This window comes from Syngnathus leptorhynchus, chromosome 15, assembly GCF_054491065.1.
Source record: "Syngnathus leptorhynchus isolate UIUO chromosome 15, UIUO_Slep, whole genome shotgun sequence".
NCBI classification, from domain to species: domain Eukaryota; kingdom Metazoa; phylum Chordata; class Actinopteri; order Syngnathiformes; family Syngnathidae; genus Syngnathus; species Syngnathus leptorhynchus.
In genome coordinates, this window is record NC_141209.1 from 5,646,633 (window position 1) to 5,665,223 (window position 18,591).

Sequence of the window (18,591 nt, forward strand, 5' to 3'; positions counted from 1 at the left end):
CTCTCTTTGCATTAATTGATATGCAATAATAGTGCTCAAAAATGTTGGCGACCCCATAACCTGTGACTACTAATGACGTGCATGCAAAAAAAAAGGGGGGGGGGGAGAAATCACTCATCAAAATCCATCCAAGGAACAAAATGACTTCTGACCCAATGTATTCACTCAACCCACAGATAAATAGGGGGAGCCTACGCCTTTTCTGTTTGTCCCTTTTGCGCGCCACACGCACACACAGACACATGCGCAAAATGAGTCTGTCGTCGAGGATGGTCTCGGCTTGCTTCTATTTGTTGCTGCTGTTCGATATTGTGCAGCGGGGTTCGACTTTCGAATTGACGCTCCTGCACACCAACGACAACCACGCGCGCATCGAGGAGACCAGCGTAGACTCTGGGAAGTGTCAAGACGGGAGTCGCTGCTTTGCTGGGGTGGCGCGACGCTTCAGTAAGGTGTTCCAAATCCGCAAAGAGGAGAAGAATGTCTTGCTACTGGACGCCGGAGATCAGTTCCAAGGAACCATTTGGTTTAACTTCTACAAAGGCGCAGAAGCGGCTTACTTCATGAACAAACTTGGTTATGATGTGATGGTAAGTTTTTTTTTTTTTTTTTTAAAGTTTGCCACGTCAAGTCTTGCGATTGGAAAAAAAACTTTTTTGCGCGTGTGCGTCACAGGCTTTTGGGAATCACGAGTTCGACAATGGAGTGGAGGGTCTTATCGCCCCTTTCCTGCAAAATCTGAATTGCTCAGTGGTGAGTTCCAACATCAAACCGGACCAGACTCTTGCAGCCAACTTCAGCCGCTATTACCGGCCTCACGCGGTACTCAGCGTGGGTACGGAGAAGGTGGCCGTGGTGGGCTACACCACCTTTGAGACCCCCATCTTGTCGAGGCCAGGTAAAAATGTTCTAGTCTCACCATTTATTCTACTTTTAATTGTTAACAGTGAGTTGAGCCAATTTATTGCCCATTTAAGGTCACTCTAGTCTTTTTTTTTCCATATTGAGAAGAGGAAGACGCAGTTGCCTCACAAACCACAGGATGAAAACAGAACCATATAGGTCGCAACCAGCAGTACGCGGTATACTTTCAAAAAGGCTATCAGAAATGAAATCATTACTGTTGATAAGATAAGCTCAGAGAATTTGGAAACAATAAGTGAAACAATGGCTGCAAACGATTCTTCGATGATTAAAATATCAACCAATTGATTTGATTGTCAATTTGATCAAATCGATTCGTTGTGAAATAATCGATTCATTCCACACCTCTACAAATGCTTAAAGTTAACATGTCTAAATGAAAGTAAAAAATAATGAATGAACTATTCATCCTTTGAAATTACAAACTAATTACAGCGGTGTGATGGAAATAACACTCGGCACACTCGTGTAAATACTTTTTATTTTTCTTTCTCCATTTACATGGCCCTTCATACCATAATTGTGAAATACTGAAATTGATTTTTAATGGTAAAATCATTTAATTTCCCAATGGACTTGTTTTTTTTATTTTTAACTTTTTTTATTTTTTTGATAGAATTACTGCTCCCGAGTTGTTTGTCTAATCACTGTATATTCAGAGCTGCACAAACCAGTTCCCAAACTTGAACTTTCTTCCTGTGTTTGCTTATTAGGACCGCACTTGAAATTTGAGGATGAGGTAACATCCCTGCAGGTGGAAGTTGACAAACTGCTCACACTCGGCTTCAACAAGATCATCGCCCTGGGGCACTCCGGCTTTGACGTGGATCAAAAAATTGCTAAACGAGTCAGAGGGATCGACGTAGTTATTGGGGGACACACCAACACATTTCTTTACTCTGGTACATATTTGTACGTCTTCAACCAACCAAACCGCTAACATTGATCTCATGATAGTGATATCAATCTATATCAACATCTTTATTTGGACTGACCCATCCATCATTAAGGAATAAAATTGATGTTGTTCCTCCCTGTAGGGCCCGCTCCATCTACTGAAGTGCCAGCAGGTCCGTACCCGTTCATGGTGAGGTCAGATGATGGCAGAGATGTGCCAGTGGTCCAAGCATATGCTTTTGGAAAATACCTGGGCTACTTGAAGGTTACCTTTGACCAGGCAGGAAATGTTGTACAAGCAGTTGGAAACCCGATCCTGTTGGACAGTAGCATACCTCAAGGTAAACCGAAGTAATTGACTCAGTCATTTAGGTCTACATTAAAAATACCAAAACATCTCATTCACACCGTTCCATCTTTTCACCCTTCAGATCCCAACATCCTTGCTGATGTCCAGAAGTGGAAAGAGCAGCTGGCACAGTACTCGAAAAAATATGTCGGCCAGACATTAGTGTACCTCAATGGCTCCTTTGAGGAGTGTCGTTTTCGAGAATGCAACCTTGGAAACTTGATTTGTGACGCTATGGTAATGGGACTTTTGTAAACTGTGAGCCTAACAAGCCACGGGACATCATGTTTTGCACACGAGCTTTGAAACTAACCTCAGTTTCTGACTGTGCGTGTATACGCTGTTCTTTCCTTTTTGTGACGTTAGGTCTACCACAATTTAAAATACTCAAATGAGTCGCAGTGGAATCATGTGGGCGCTTGCATTTTGAACAGCGGAGCCATTCGCACAGCAATAGATGAGCGTTACAAAAATGGTAAACTTAGAAGGACACAACGGTTCTTGACATGTCATTTCCCGCAGTAGTCTATATGCATGTTGTGGTATGTTTTTAGAATTGTGTTGTGTTTTTTGTGTGACCCTTTTAATCTCAGGTGGCATAACAATGGAGGAGATCCTCACCGTCTTACCATTTCAACAAACTGTGGACTTGATTCAGATAAAGGGATCAACTATGAAAAAGGCTTTTGAACGCTCCGTTCACAGATATGGGGGCATGCACGGAGAATTCCTGCAAGTGTCAGGTCCTATTTCTCATCAAATATCAATGTTGAACATTGTTGGTGTTAAGACGGTAATCATTTTAGGGAATACATTTGGTTAATTCTGCCAAAAAAAAGAAATTTTAGGCTTTGAATTTATCATAGTTAGTTGCTGTTTGTGCAAGCTGACAAAAATCTTTTCCAATCCTAATGAATGTCAATCCAGTTCCGTGTTTTTTTGTTTTTTGTTTTTTTTTAACCAAGTGTCACATTTTCTTCATTTATAGGCATCCATGTGGAGTATGACCTGTCCAAGCCGGTAAACCAGCGAGTTGTATCCTTATCTGTGCTCTGCACCCGGTGCAGAGTGCCCAAGTACGAACCACTGGACCTGGAGAAGACGTACGCTGTGGTCATGCCTTCCTACCTGGTGGGGGGAGGCGACGGCTTCGCCATGTTCAAGGATGAGATGCTGAAGCATAATACAGGTGGATAAACCGACGACATTTTATCCTAGTTTAGCTGCAGTCATCCGTTACCATAACTTCTGCATTTTTCTTCAAACTTATCAAATGGGTGCTAGGAGCCAAACTAGCTTAAGTCTGCAGCTTTTTTCCATTACAAACCACAAACAGAAGCGATTTAGAGCAAGGATGACTTGTGAATCTGGAAGCTCTAAATTTTCTGGAAAATGAGCTAAGTTATTGGCACTGGAAAAAAGAAAATTTGCAAAGGCGCTTTTTATTCCTCAACAGATTCAACTTAACTTAAAAGGCAAGCGCTTTAGAATGAAGTTCCATCAAACCCCGAAATTGCTTACAATTTTTAATGAAGTTCAAATATCTGCTAAGTAATGGTCCATGTAAAAATGCAAGACTGTTAATAAGTTTGAAGTCATCTTTGATTAGAAATAGCACAGACATAAGTTTTGTTTGGCCAACACAGCGGGACTTAATTCAAAATGTATAATAGAATTTATTTGAATTCTGTACAAAACAAATACTCTGCAATTAATAGGAAACTAGCATCTTTAGGAATGCTTGCGAGGAGGGAGGGGGATTGCCTCATGATTTAAGCATTTCCAGCACAGTCGTCATGTGTGTGGTATGTACGCTCTCTCGAATATACATGACACAGCACTTATCTCATTTCCTACCGATATAACCAAGATACTAGCTTTGGTAGGGGGTTAAAAAAAACTTCTTTGAAAAAGTGAAATTCTTTTGTAAAAGATACAATTCTTTTTAGTTATGAATCAAATGTTATTTGCTTCTTGCCAGGTGATATGGATGTTTCAGTTTTGTCCAAATACATCTCTGACATGAAACACGTCTACCCAGCCGTGGAAGGTCGAATCAAGTTCAGAAAGAACTCTGCCGCATTTTTGGCCCAAAGCCTGACCCTGCTATTGTTGAGTTTAGGCCTATCGCTGACACATTGATTGTGACACTATGATGAGAAAATCCCTGCAGATTTTTTCTCAGAGGAGATTCAACGACCAGCAAGAAATTCCCTGTGAATATGAAAATATTCAATAAGGTAATGTTTTTTTTGTATACTCAAAGTAGTAGGTGTGGTTTTTGTTTGTTCTTTTGTGGAGATTTTTTTTTACACGTCTTTAGTGCCTGCCTGATACTAATTTGCACATACATTAATTAGCACCTTCTTAATATGTGCTGCAGAAAAGTAAAATAAAAGTTATATTAGGACAAAGGGATACTTTGTGTATTGTACTAGTCTGAATGGATTTTAACATAGCCTTGAATGTGTTATTGTAGCATTCGTTCATTGATTCTGACTTTGCTTTGCTCTGAGCACATTTATGCACTATGTATTTTAATACTTCTAATATTTGCTGCATTGTGTGGTGTTATTGTATTGGCACAATTGTCTGAAAGCAATTTTCCAAAAATGTGCAAGGCGTTTTTGCCATTTTAACCGACTATTTTATAGTGTTTACCTCTAAAGTCTTCATTTCAGCATCACTGTAAATAGAACGGCCAATATTGAAATGACATTTTATGAATAAACAGCCATTTGATCTTAATGTTATGTTTTTGCTTTGTTAGTTACTCTAAATATAACAATTTAGTTTCACCGTGATTATGAAAATTATTTGCGTATAAACGATTAACATCAGTTGTGTCAGCAAATATAAGTTTTGGATTACTGGAGTTTAATTTAGTTTAATATTCCGTACTGTGTCTAACAGATCTGATACCTGTACTGCAATAGTTAAAATGATTATTTTTGGATAGAGCTGTTAAAGCTTTCTCCTTTGCAAAAATGACATTCCAGTTCTAAGAAAATTCTAAGAGAATTATTTCTGAACTGTCATGAGAACAAGACAGCAAAAGTGAAATATGTCAACGATAAGAAGTCTGAATAGTGTTGTTCCACTATTTTGACAGTGTATTAAGAATTTGAGATGTTTCTTAAACTGGTGATAGTATCTCAAAGCGTTCCTATTTTTTAGTTTCTCACTCAGTTCTGCTAAACAGTGATGAAAAATTACTCAACATTTTGCAATTGTCATTGCAACACATTTTATTTGTCATATCAAAGTACACATAGTTTACAGCATAGGAAAATCAAACAAAGGTCAGTCAAGAACAAAGTGCATTAAGCGTGCATTGAAAAGTGTTACTTTTTGTCAGTTGTTACAATTTACATCCAAGGAGCATTGATTGAAGACTCCTTCTGTACCTGCTGAGAAGATATGACAAAAGAAAGTATTAACATCTTCCAACTTTCTGACAGTTAGGTCACAAGATTTTCAAGGACTTTATACTTGATTTTATACAGTTGCATACTGAAATGTTTATTTACTTGTGAAAAAAATATCCAAAGTCGTAGATGTAGCTTGAGAGGGAGGAATTTAAATTCTTCATGCCAAGTGTTAGAGCTGGATTTGGATTTTTAAAATATTGTCAGTATACAGTGCTTGGAGACCACCCATCATAGCAAAAAAAAAAAAAAATCTGAAATGGAAGTCAATAACTACAAACTAGATCATAATAAAAAAATAATAATAATTGGGCTTATCACGAAAGTGGCATGAAGCTTGTAGTAGGGTAATAAATTTGTTCAGCACTGTATGTATGAGAATAAATGCACGGCTATGACTAGCACGTTTTACCTTGTTGAGCTCTGGGAAAAGTTCTTGAATCGCAATATCCAAAAGAACATAGGTCAGCTGAGGGTGACAAAAATATGAGAAACATTCAAACAAACTCACAAGTTTCATTTTTAAAAAGAAAGCATAATATCATGCAAATCTACAAAAGAAGTAGTACTAGAATTTCCAGTGCTGAAAACAATTCTTTCCAAAATTTACTGACGCTTTGAATACCGTTGTTTGACTTTCATATCATTTTCTAAAATTGTTTGGTTGATCTTGAAGCGTTCAACATTGGACCTCCCACTAAAATATGATTATTACGGTTTGCTCCATTACATTTAGATGTTATATTCTATAGAAACGTATCCACATTGGCCTTCGACCGCACAGTATTTGCCACAGCTAAGTGAAGTCCATTTTTCACCTTGACAGGACAGGCTATTAAGCGGCAGAGTAGGCGGTAGAAGAGGACGTGAGCCGTGCATGCGATGGCGTGGGCGAGTGTTGTTACCTGCTTGTTGACAACTGGCTGCTGCAGCCCATCAAAGAGGAGACATATGCCTTCGTACTTAGCCTCTTCGCCGATACATTTCCCCAGAAGGTCTGCAGATAAACGCTTTTTGAATTGGCAGCCACCCTTTTAAACGTCTTTGTGTCTTGTGAGGGGAAAACGCTGACAGGAAATTACCAGGAATGTATCTCATCATCTCTGCAAACGTCCTTTTTGCTCTCCTCTGCTTATCCTGAGCTGAGCGAGGTGGAGTGCTCTCACAAAAAACAGCATCTAGGGAAGCAAACAGATATTTATCTGTGATTTTTTTTTTCTTCTTCTTCTTTTGAATGTATACACACGACAACAGGGGTCAACAACCATCTTGAAACTGAGTTGTTGGTTGTTTTTTTTTGCCATCAAATCTTAATCCCATATCATTTCCATGTCCTTGTATGTGGAGAACATGGATAATAAGTTGCTTTAAGGCTAGGTTGTTGACAAACAGTATAAGATGGCAAAGTAGCGCACCTCTTAGCAAGGTGATGAGGGAGATCAGCCGATGCTCTTCCACCACTTGGTTCAGTTTTTGTTGAAGGTAGTAATCCGTATAGGCCTCAAGTGTGTTCTTGAACAGAATTCTTCCACCCATCAACAGGTGGTGCAACCAGTCAGGAATGTGGAAGACAACTCGGCCTGCCAAACAACAGGATAGCACCCCGTAATTTGTCAAACTGCCGTGATATCATGGTTGAGATTTTACACTCTGACATATTTGTACTTACCGACATACATTAAATAGTCATACACCCCCTCCACAGTGAGGATTTCCATGAAGTAGTTCTGGTTGTGCCTCTTTTCGGCCATCTCGGATCGGTTGGCATTGTTTTTGAAGAGTTCGTTGAAGAGCTAAAAAAGGGAGTCTGATTTTTTTGGGTGGCTTCAACTGAACAGTCAATTAAAAATTCCTCCTACTAATGCTGATTTGCATGTTGGTGTTTTTTAGACAATGAGTGACACCCATGGCCATGCTATTACATTTGCTCACTTGGAAATTGAGAGGCATAGATAGAAACTATTGTAATTCTGTCAATGTTCACCAAATTTGGATGCAAATCCCATCAAAGTAAAGATGAAAGTCTGTTTTATTTTGAATCCATTGTGGTGGTGTTAAAAGCTAAAAAGATGAGAGTTGTATTAATGTCCCAATATTTATGGACCTGACTACGCCATCCTCCCTCAAAGCATTTTGGCTCCACCTGAACTGTTAGGTAAACGAAAGACAAAAGTGTCAAACCTTTTTATCATTTTCTGAAGTGGGGCTCAGGATGGTGAGCTCAGGGCGACTGGGTTTAGGTTTGGGTGACTCACAAGAGTTGAAGTAGGACTGGATGAACGGCTCAAGATGCTGTCCTTTCTAATGAACACAGTAAACAGTCAAAAATTAAAGGATAATTCCTGTTACTGGTGAATATGACGAAAAGCCATCTTTTGACCAGTGCCCCGAAAAAGGTTGCATGATTATGAGCGACTAAATTAATGGTAATAAATAATCAAGCAAAATTTTTAAAATAAAAAAAGTATAAATAAATAAAATATAAATTGATTTGTATTATATTAAAATAAAATATAAAATAAATATAAAATATAAAAAGAGTCATAGCATCAGAAAGGGAGTTAATGGGTGGGCGTCTTGGCCCACGTTACAAGTATTTGGGAAGCCAATCACAGGTCAACTCTGTTACATGCGCTAGCGAGTTTGGAAAGGTGTTACATGGACTACACCTGGAGGCGTACCTGTGAGCAATTGCAATCAAGGTTATATAAGGACAGCAGCAGTAAGACTCGGGGGGTGAAGGATTGCATTGCTTCCCGTCACTCCCCATGTGTCACAAAGCTCTTGTAGCTCATGTTTCTAGTTGAGCTTGTATTTCCATGTGCTTATGGATTTTTGGGTGTAAACATTAACTCCTCTTGATAAATACGGACCATGCAAAGACATGGATTCAATGTTAAAAAAAAAAAGAAGCAAAGATGAAGTTTAAATGCAGTCAATAGTGCAATAAATAATTGTCGGTTTTCCATCAAACTTCTCAGATATTAGGTGGTATTAAGTGCTTTATTTACTGCATCTATTTTGGAATAACTTAATCATTGACGGGGAAAGTGCTTTTGTCGCCATTATTCTCATCTAACTACCTTGTTCCTTAAACTCTCATGAGAACAAATTACACATGCATACTCCACTAGGAATGTATCACTCACCTCTTTTATCAGTTTGCTGGGAACGGATTTAATGATTTTCCCTGTAAAACATGTATAATTAATCTTAGTGATGAATGGTCATGTCTTGCCGTGATGTTTGCCACTGTCTGATTCCAAAAAGAACTTTTCCGCAAAAAGCCAAGGTCAGGTCGATCAAACACTTAGCGTTCCCAACACATAGTAGTGGCCTGCTCAAATATGCAATCGCATTCGGACTTTAGTCACATTCTCTTCCTGGTGTCGACACACTGTTTGAATCATACTGTACCGAGGTTCACATCAGGCAACATCTTGTCCAGGAACTGAGACTCCATACTGTGCGGAGACAGGAAGTCGGCTAGAAGTTGGCTGTTGCTTAGCTCGGGGTGCTGGAGGAGCTTCTGCACGATAAGCATGAGAAAAGTTACAAACTCTTACCAGGCCAATGTTGATGCAATTTGTGCTTGAATTACCCGGGAGAAAAAGCTCCTGAGGGTGCATAACATTGGATGGCCCGTTACTTGTTCCCTTCATGGGGAAAAAACTGTTTGCTTTCCAACACATCTGCTTCTATCTGGTTCATCTAAGGCTACAGCTGAAAGCCCATGAGATGTGTAGGAATATAAATGTTTTTCCTTACAAAAAGAAAATTATCACCTATTTTAATGTGTTGCTTGTTATCATTTATTTTTCTTTTGCTGACAAACTAATTTCCATGTAGCTAAGAGAACATTCTCACTTAATAAAAATTCAAACGGTGCCACAGGTTATTGAAATGATGGCGTCTTCAGCGGCTCAAGACTTTCAAGATAGTATGACTGTCAGAAGGTCCTCAGTGAAGATCCTATTCACATATAACAACAGGAGAGTGGAACGATTTGTACCGAATACATTTAGATGTATGTTGCATGAAAGCAAGTGAAATCAATACAAATGACTGTTCTACATTTGTATGTCATTGTTAGCCTGTCATGCTCAAATTGAATTGCCTCAGAGCAAAATAGAATTGTGAAATAGCATATGGCTAGATTCAGGAGGTCTTAATCAGCTTTTTTTTTACCCCAACTAATATAATTCATCAGTCACCCACCTGAAGATACTCCTGAAACTCCTCCCTCTTGGATGTGAGAAACTCATAATTTTTAGGGCCGATAATTCTCTTGGAAGGCAGCTGTGCGTCAGGAAACGAACCTGCGGGTTTAGAATTTTGAAACAAATCGGAACTTGGCTCCTAAAGGATGATAATAGTTATGTAACTGCGCCAAAAACCTACCGTGGAATTCGGTTAGCTTTGACTCAAGAACGTAAAACTCCAAATATCGTCTGTATACAGACCAGTGCTCCGTTTCGTGACCCACTGTGGTAAAACACAAAAAGAAAACAATGAGGACCTGATTTACTCAAGGATTTTATAAGCTTTGCAACTACTCTTTGGGATCTCACAGACACAGTCTAGAAGACATCAACAAGCTACAAACATGGACAATTTAATATTAAAATGAATTGTCCCCCTCCCCTTGCAGCTGTAACAGCTTTCTCTTTACTGGAAAGACTTTATACAAGACAATGGGGAATCGCATGTTGGAATTGTTTCTCCAGTCATCCAGAGGAGAGTATTTGTGAAGTCACTGGTCACTTATGTTGAAGGATCTGCTGGCAAACCAGGTCTGCTTGATCCACACTAAAATCCAAAATGCCTTTTGTATCATGATGGTACATTCCTAAACTCATTCATTGGCAACTGTATATGTCAAACTGGGAGATCTGGTAGTGATTAGGAGCTCTATCTAAGTGAAGTAGTAAGAATACAAAACAAGACAGCAGATATCTTTTTTAATATAAGTTTGTGTTGAAACAATGGCGGTACCGCAGTGGTTGACGTTATCTTACCCGCTTTCCGGTCATTCCGCTCCACATCAATGCAGAACACTGGGATTCTCTCCCTCTTCACGTCGTCGTCGTAGAAATCGATGTAAGGGATGGTGATGCTCCAGGCAGAGAGATTCCGTGGGGTGCTGGGAGTGGAGGCCGCCTCTATCGGGGAGTCATCCTCCAGCACCATCATGGCTTCCTCTACCTAGAATGTAAAGACAGAAGTGAAGGAACTGTCTGTTCAATTATAGCCTTCATGGTGTGAAGTAATATTAAAAAATGCATTTCATGCCAACATCTGTCGAACCCTTTTTTTTCACTTTTCCTAATCTGTAATCCCTGAACTAACATTGGGGACTTTTTGTCGGCATTCATGGCCATCAAAGGAAATCACAAGGAAAATGGGATACCACCTAACAGCAGTGAAGTAAGATAAGTACAGCATTCCTGTGCTCCAATACATTGTGTTTAGGAAACTATACCACAAATATTTATTTTATGCATAATATAATAGTTGCCCTGACTGAGGGTGGGAAAACGCTTGAAAACAATAAATTTGAGACCTTGCTTTGCTCACTCACTAGCGCCCTCGTGTGGTACATTTCAGGACAGTACAGAATATTGTTCATCTTTTTTGCATATATATATATATATATATATATATATATATATATATATATATATATATATATATATATATATATATATATATATACATACACACACACACACACACACCACACACACACCACAATAACACTGAACAGAGATGAGTCTGAATACATTGTCTTTAATTTATTCAAAACTATGCAAAGATTAGAGCGTGTATGTTTGCCTTTGCCTCACCAAATCGTCCTCTCCCTCAACGAGCCCATAGGCTGGCAGCATGGCTCCCTCCATGGTTGTGCTCTTGAAAACACCCTTGATCTTGCTGCCAATGCGGCTGATCCCAAAGGACTCGCCTCTCTTTGACGTGCTCCTGCAGGCCAAAGGGGGAAGGGGCTTATTAGACAATGCTCAATTGAAGAGACGTGCTTGGCTTCAGAGAGAGAGAGAGAGAAAGAGAGAGAGAGAAAGGGGAAAAAAAGCCCAGACATCTTAGCAAAATGACAGGGAAGGAATTGAAGCACATAGCAAGGGAGGGAATGACCAGCACACTGCAGTGTATCATCACTGCACATCAGGGAGAAGGGAAAGCAGAGGAAGCCAAGCCAAAGCCAGAGCACATTCGTGGAATGAAATGTCTCAATCGGGTACCATGGGAACGAAAGCAAATAAAGCGTACAGCAATTTCATGAGCAGAGGTCTTGATACTAACTAGAAAAGGGCAGACAGGCAATAACTGATTGCTGACAGAGAGCTAACAAACATCAATAAGTGTCTCAACTATCATTTCAAACCAATAGACACCATTACAGCATTACTTGGAAAATCCAACTGGTGAGAGAAATGACAAGAAAATTGCCCCTCAAGTAATATTTAAATACTTCAGCTGTCATTCAAAATATGTTAGTAAGATTTCTTGTTTTGAACTGGGACAATAATCTCAGAAAATGTCAAGAGGATTTGTTTAAAACATGAAGGCGACAAGTAGCAAATGATATGACCTTTCATCTCAACTCGATTAGACATCCTGGGGGGTTGAATTAGATTTACAATGAACTGGGAACGGGCTTTGAGATAACAAAAAAAAAGAAAACCCTGACTGTTAAAATGATCAATTTATCACTCTACCCTGGAGAGGGCTCATAAAGAAAAAGCTTTTAAAAAAGCCCAGCCGGGGATAAGAAACGTCCCCCCCTAAAGATGTGAAATTGGATTAAATATCCTTTCAAATCAGCATGCTTCTTACTTGACACAGCACAACCAATCATGAAAGGTAAAAGGTTGTTTAAAATCAATAGTGTTCTTGCTTGGACAGAACAAATAATCATTAATCCACGTTAAAAAAGTTTGAAGGCTGTGCCCAGCAATGTGTCGGTAAGGATCATGGCCTGAAAGAACTGAAAATGTGTTGGATCTCCTTTCAAACTCAATATGGTGTAAATGTAACATTTGGTGGACATCAGTTGGGATTTGTGACCTTAGAGTGTTGACACCAAAGACAGAACACAGATGTTTCCCAACAGCCGGAACTGTTGTTGTTTTGGTCGGACCAATGACTTTCCAAAAATAATGGCCTACGTTTTTTGGGGGGATTTTTTTTGTTGTTGTTTTTTTTAGAAAAAATGAAAAACTAAACCAAATACTGATTATATTATATGAATTAATAGTTTACTTCCAGGGGTAGAATGAAATAATTTCATTGGCTCAGGATGTGGCCGGTTTTAGGAGAGGTGGCCAGCACTGTGAAGATTATTATTTTTTGGACAAAACACGACTTGGGCCATCATTTTGGGAAGGCGCCAATATTCAAGAGTTAACTTTATGGTACATAGAAATACATTGGTGGTAAGGACACAAATAAAAAAAAGAGGTTGGCTGCATGCTACTGTTTGGGTCAGGCTGGCAGCAAAGCATGACATCACATTGGACCAGAGCTGGGGCTATGGATGGACCCTGACTTACTTGGGTGATAAGGAGTGGCGGTATGAAAAAGTTGTTAACGTGGGCTGAGCATGGAAGGAGTTAAAAGATGCAGGTGAAGAGCTGCCAGAGACGGTGAACTGTGAGGAGGGGGACTCGGGGCTCCAGTCCCAGGAACTATAAGCAGAACAGGGTCCCCAAGGACAAAAAGGAGGGAGAGGATGGATCACAGAAAGGCAGGCAGCATGGTGTTGATAGAATCAAGATGGACACAGAGCATGGCGCAGCATAGCGATAGGAGCCCAGACATGGAATCAATGGAATAATGAGAGCCTGAGTAGGTGATGATGTTAGTTCAGGCTCCTTCATGCTTTTGTGTTAAAATGCAGTGTGAGTGTCTCTTCTGCTCTAAAAACTGCCTTTGTAACAAAGTAAACAAACAAAGGCAACAAACAGCTGACATTTCACATTCCAATGGTACAGGATTTTTTTTTTAAAGTCACGAGTGAACAAAGCAAAGTGAAAATCTCAACCAATTAAAAATAAGGAAAACCAAACAATGTACTTGAAAAATCTGATGAAATCCATAAAGCTGCATTTAATACCTTTACTATGATTGGAGGTGGGTGTTCTGTGAATCGTGCATCCCGGAATCAGTATATTGACTCTTAATATAGCACAAATACTAAACGACTCAAATATTTTGAGGTATGATTAGCAAAAAAAAGGTCATTATTGTACTATCCCAATCATGCAAAGTTGCTTCCCCTTGTAAGGTCAGGCAACAATTGAATTGTTATAAAGGCAGCATCGTCTTGTGTAGAAGAGTCAAGCGAAAATGGCATGTCAGCCAGCCACTGTTCCAATCAGGACAGTGATGCCTTGTACTCACCGGATGTCATCCATACTGATGCTATTTCTGGAACAATATGCATAAGGAATTAGTGGCAGGGCCTGGGGCCACATTTGCATCCCACCTCGCGACAGATAGATAAAAACCATTAAGTCACTTTTCTGAAATGGCCATCAGAATTCTGCTACATTGCACCTTTTCTTTTGGATGGCACACAGACACACACAAATGACACTTACCTGCTCATTTTAGAATTCCTGGCAGGAGATTCAGCCCCCCTTAGAAGTTGTCGAAAGTACTGCAGAAGAGCAAAAAAAAAAAGAAATATATGTAAAAATATATGCAGTGTATAAATATAATAGTACAGCAGATATGGTTCATTTTAATAGCGTAAGAATATTTTAATATCGCCCACCCTGGCTGTGTGATTGTAGATAAATGCTTTTTGGTATGTGTACTGACCTCATCACTGTGGCAGAACATGGGAGTGAAAACGTTCTCCAAGAGAGAGAGGACATGCTCGTACGCTTCAAATAAACATCTCATTGTTTGAAGTTTCACCACCTCCTCATATGGACCTTCGGCAACTGAGAAAGCACAGACCATAAAGCAATTGATTTATGTCCAACTGTGACTCTTATGGTGCAAATGCAAATAAGAGTATGTCACACACTGTTGCGTATCTCCTCCACAATAAAGGGGTCGAAGCGGATCTTGTCGACACTCTCGTCTAAACAGTAGGTCTCGTAGATCTTCTTCACCTCCTCGTGAAGCATCATCTTCTCTGTGTCGGGCAGTTCGGGGCACAATATCCTGTCGTTGAACTCCTCTGGGACATTAGAGGTGAAACAGTAACGGATGACAGACGGGTTAGGTGATGGGGAAATGAAGCTTTGAATTTGCTTCATGAACCAGTTGTTATATTTTTGACCCCTCTAGATGGCAAGGTACCAATGTTGAACAGAAAATTCAACTTTCCAATGATAGTTTGAAATTCAATAAATTAAAATATTACAGTGTATGTTTACAGAAGCAAACTTTGACAGGAATGGGACGAACTTACCGACTGCAAGGCAGAATTGAAGAACGTGAACGGCTCCCTCTTGCTTCAAAAAGTTCATGAAGCGGAAGAGTAGGTCTTGCTGCTCTCTGATTTCTTTTAACTCCAGCTTTAGAACCTGCCAAGTGGGAAAAAAAATTTAGCATAATGCAAATCCAAGTTGAATTGAATTGTTGAAGTGGAATTGAAAGCACTGTTCATTGTCTTTGTCATGATACACAAAGAACTTACTGAAGGCTTTCTGCTACGGGGATCAGAGTATTTTTGAAGGAAAGGAACCAGCATTGAAGTTGGCTCTGTGGCTTCTTCGGGCTTATATAGGGTGGTTCAAACAAATGTAATTATTTACAGACAAATTAGTTATAATTAATTTTGCACTACAAACACGATAATACACTTCAACGGATTCTTACCGGAGAATTGTTGATGAAGAGCAGAAGCAAATGATTTACTGTGTCCTAAAAAGCAAACACACAAATGTTACTTAGTGTGGTACGTTTTAGATTTTGGCCTTTCTATCCAATTTTGGGTTTGAGAATCAGTCTAACGATACTCACGGGATCGGCCAAGAAGTCCATCGACGGGAGAAAGACAGAGCCAGCCAGGACTTCTCTTATCAGCAAAGTGAGAGATCTGATTGCGTTTAAGGACCACAAAATTAAAGAAGGTCTGTTTTGAAAGATGTCTATCTCGAAAAAAATTGTGTTGTGACACTAATATATGGAACAGAGTACATTTGGTGAATTACCTGCAGTCTGTAGCCTTAGGTGGCAGGATGTAAGGAAAAAGCATCTCAGTCAACTTCCTAAGGTAGAGAAGTTCATCTCTGCGACTGCGGAGTGCGACATGAAGGTCAGGACCATATTCCTCCAGGGCAGCTTGTTGAAGGAACTCTGCATTCTTCACTGAAGAGCAGAAAAGAAACATTTAGCTTTTACTTGATGAATTTGGACTAGGTGATGGTATTAACAGTACCTCTCTGACGAGCTTTAGCAATTATTTCAATGTGCTTCATGGAAGCTTTCAGAAGTTTTCGGGTGATGAGGGACGCCACATCAACCTGAGACAAAAAAAATGACGTAAGCATTCTTGATGTATTTTGGATTTCATTTTCGAGCGTAATTAGTAACCTTCTGGATCCGGCGCACCAACACGGCAGAGAAAAAACGTAAAGTCGCCCTCAGCTCATCAACAAACGCTTCGTCATCTGTGACGTCTCTGAAAAGATAAGCAATCCTTACAGTATTATATCATGGCAAAAGCTTCATTTTATATTGTTATAAAATATAGAAGACTGGGTGTACAGCAGGCAGACAACTACAAAAATGTCCTACCTATACCAAGGATACACAAAGTTTTCAAGTACGAGCTCCAGAATCTAGGTGAGGAGAAAAACAGAGGAATTTACAATATGTTTATGGAATATTTAGTCAATATCCAATATATTGTAATTTTATATCTTACCTCTGAAAGAGAAGCATCCACCTTAGAGGAAACTTTCAAATCAAGCCATGGTTGATAGTTTTCCAGTAATAAAGTAGGTCTAACATGAATGAGCAAAGATACAGAAGGTCCTTCGTTTACATTAATTTGACAAACAATATATCATGGTTACAAATGTCATGCAACATATTTTACTACTTCTCATTGTATATTTTTCATATTAAGTGCTAAAATTTTCTCAGATATATGCATTTGATCGAATTAAGAATTTAGTACAGTATTCCAAGTGCAGTTTAAATAGACAACATACTAATTACTCTGCTGGAAAATTATGAGCGCCCCCCTCCCCAAACCTCCGCTAGAGGGCAGTATAACCTAACAAATATGATAAAAAGCATAATGTTTGAAAAACACTTTTACATATTATCATGGGCACAATTATTCATGCATCAAAGTCATTTCCAGTTTTGAGTGACAGTGCAACATACTGGTAACTCACCTGTGTCTTTTGCACCTGATCTTGCCACAAACAGCACAGCTGTGCCCCAGCGGAAACAACTCCTGCTGGTAGGACTGTCAAAGAATTAACACAGAGAAAATTCAATTCATGCATAAATGCATGACTGTATTCAAAACAAATGACTAAAAACAATTTTTATAAACACTGAAATATTATTATTTACTCAAAATAGTGGCACACAATCGCTGGCGTTAAATTTCTTTTCATATGACACCTAAATAAATGTCTGTTTTGGAGGCAAAACGAAATAATCGGTGCTGCAATAAGGCATCTGTAAATCTGAAGTTTACTGTGGATTTAACAGGAAGTGCTGTTGAATGGAGCGAGGCGCATTTTGGAACTGTTACACTAATTTGAGGACTGTTACACACTGAGTGCATCTTTATAAAGGCAAATGTCAGCTAAGCACTTTATGCTGTTAGTCATCTACCTTTATCTTTGGCTTGATGTTGACCAGGATGTTTGGTAGCAAAGACTCTGGTCCCAGGGAACAGTAGAACGTAACCACACCAGCGAGAAAAGACCAGACCACCATGATGATGTGAATGTACCTGGATTCAAATGGGAGCGCAAATTGGGATCCACGGTGAACGGATGTAGCCCAAGTACTGTTACCTGTTTAGTAGCACCGTGGACAGTAATAGGACCAGTAAAAGGAAGCAGAATATGGGATACTGTCGGCCCAAATCCCTGACCAGGTCCAGCTTCATTTTTCGTCGTATGCGTTGCAAACAAACCCTGATGCATCCCATCGTTTATCCCTCACGCATACAAATTCACTGCAAAATAAGATTGCATGCAGTAAACTGGCGATTATTATACTATCCGTGTGTATTTTAACTTACCTGTCAATCGGGTTGCTGGAGTGGGTTACGTTTCCGTGTAGTCGTTTGCAGATGTTACATCGTACACTAATGGATAGGGTTTAGGCGTTAACATTAAACTTACAATCCGATCGAGCGGTGTTGTTTAGCTACTACCACCATTCTGTACTGTCACTTGAGCCCGTTAAAGGGGCGTCCGTCAAACAGAGGTGGGGGGCTGCTTACGCGTCGGCGTGATGTCATCTCCGCTCTGCAAGAGAAAACGGTTCGATGTACAGCACAGTACATTAAGTACAAAGCTACGCTTTATATATGAATAATTCACTTCCAGTACCATATTGTCACTGTCTTTGGACATTGAACCGTCGCCATTTTTATTTTATTTGTGCACAAAAAGCAGGCGATGAATCGTGTTGTTTAGCTGTCAATTCTACGTGGCAATTTTGAGGAAATATTGTGGAGCAACGTTATATAGATGGAATGAGAACCTAAATTGATTTTTAGACGCAGCAACGTTTGCCACGCGACTAGTAAAATGAGTGACTTGTAAAAAAAAAAAAAAAACGTTTAGCCACGCCATTGCTCTCGTTCAATTCAGAGGTAGTTCCCATTTGACATCTTTAAACTCCAAGGAATTTAGCTCTTGAATACTAACGCGCACAGTAACATATGCAAACGTGCAATTACATATTAAGATTTGTATAATTAGCAGGCCTACAATATTTTTTTCAATTGCATCACTGGCCATTTGCTCATCAAATGATTTA

At 39.5% G+C, this 18,591-nt stretch overlaps 2 protein-coding genes across 4 annotated transcripts; one reads left to right on the forward strand and one right to left on the reverse strand.

The window, feature by feature from the left end:
- Window positions 1-216: 216 nt before the first annotated feature.
- Window positions 217-4,918, forward strand: nt5e (5'-nucleotidase, ecto (CD73)). The gene is made up of 9 exons (XM_085931934.1): window positions 217-590; window positions 676-898; window positions 1,638-1,826; window positions 1,965-2,162; window positions 2,253-2,407; window positions 2,537-2,645; window positions 2,764-2,913; window positions 3,159-3,359; window positions 4,152-4,918. The coding sequence occupies exons 1-9, from the start codon at window positions 243-245 to the stop codon at window positions 4,310-4,312; spliced, it is 1,734 nt and encodes a 577-aa protein (XP_085788060.1). The 5' UTR covers window positions 217-242; the 3' UTR covers window positions 4,313-4,918.
- A 481-nt stretch (window positions 4,919-5,399) lies between these two features.
- On the reverse strand, window positions 5,400-18,075 carry snx14 (sorting nexin 14). 3 transcript variants are annotated; one of them, XM_085931164.1, is made up of 31 exons: window positions 17,846-18,075; window positions 17,616-17,779; window positions 17,431-17,551; window positions 16,980-17,053; window positions 16,502-16,580; window positions 16,372-16,415; window positions 16,168-16,255; window positions 16,013-16,097; window positions 15,786-15,942; window positions 15,595-15,670; window positions 15,451-15,495; window positions 15,269-15,349; window positions 15,041-15,155; window positions 14,651-14,806; window positions 14,440-14,564; window positions 14,217-14,275; window positions 14,017-14,043; window positions 13,167-13,301; window positions 11,445-11,577; window positions 10,617-10,803; window positions 10,000-10,083; window positions 9,817-9,917; window positions 9,016-9,127; window positions 8,748-8,788; window positions 7,780-7,899; window positions 7,268-7,391; window positions 7,014-7,178; window positions 6,681-6,776; window positions 6,504-6,595; window positions 6,011-6,067; window positions 5,400-5,580 (listed from the first exon to the last, which is right to left on the reverse strand). In XM_085931164.1, exons 2-31 carry the CDS (start codon window positions 17,750-17,752, stop codon window positions 5,539-5,541), a joined length of 2,958 nt encoding a protein of 985 aa, XP_085787290.1. In that variant the 5' UTR covers window positions 17,753-17,779; window positions 17,846-18,075; the 3' UTR covers window positions 5,400-5,538. The 3 variants fall into 3 exon arrangements, with proteins under 3 accessions (XP_085787290.1, XP_085787289.1, XP_085787288.1); XM_085931163.1 differs by lacking the exons at window positions 13,167-13,301; window positions 14,017-14,043 and having other exon boundaries at window positions 5,400-5,577; window positions 17,846-18,074; XM_085931162.1 differs by lacking the exons at window positions 13,167-13,301; window positions 14,017-14,043 and having other exon boundaries at window positions 17,846-18,074.
- Window positions 18,076-18,591: the final 516 nt, after the last annotated feature.

Coding starts and splice junctions, on each gene's coding strand:
- snx14 (XM_085931164.1), bottom strand. CDS start 17,752: ATGGGATGCATCAGGGTTTGTTTGCAACGCATACGACGAAAAATGAAG. Junction 14,044..14,216: donor AGGAATTCTAAAATGAGCAG/GTAAGTGTCATT, acceptor ATATTGTTCCAG/AAATAGCATCAGTATGGATG. Junction 7,900..8,747: donor CCAGCAAACTGATAAAAGAG/GTGAGTGATACA, acceptor TGTGTTCATTAG/AAAGGACAGCATCTTGAGCC.
- nt5e (XM_085931934.1), top strand. CDS start 243: ATGCGCAAAATGAGTCTGTCGTCGAGGATGGTCTCGGCTTGCTTCTAT. Junction 591..675: donor AACTTGGTTATGATGTGATG/GTAAGTTTTTTT, acceptor TGTGCGTCACAG/GCTTTTGGGAATCACGAGTT. Junction 2,163..2,252: donor GGACAGTAGCATACCTCAAG/GTAAACCGAAGT, acceptor TTCACCCTTCAG/ATCCCAACATCCTTGCTGAT.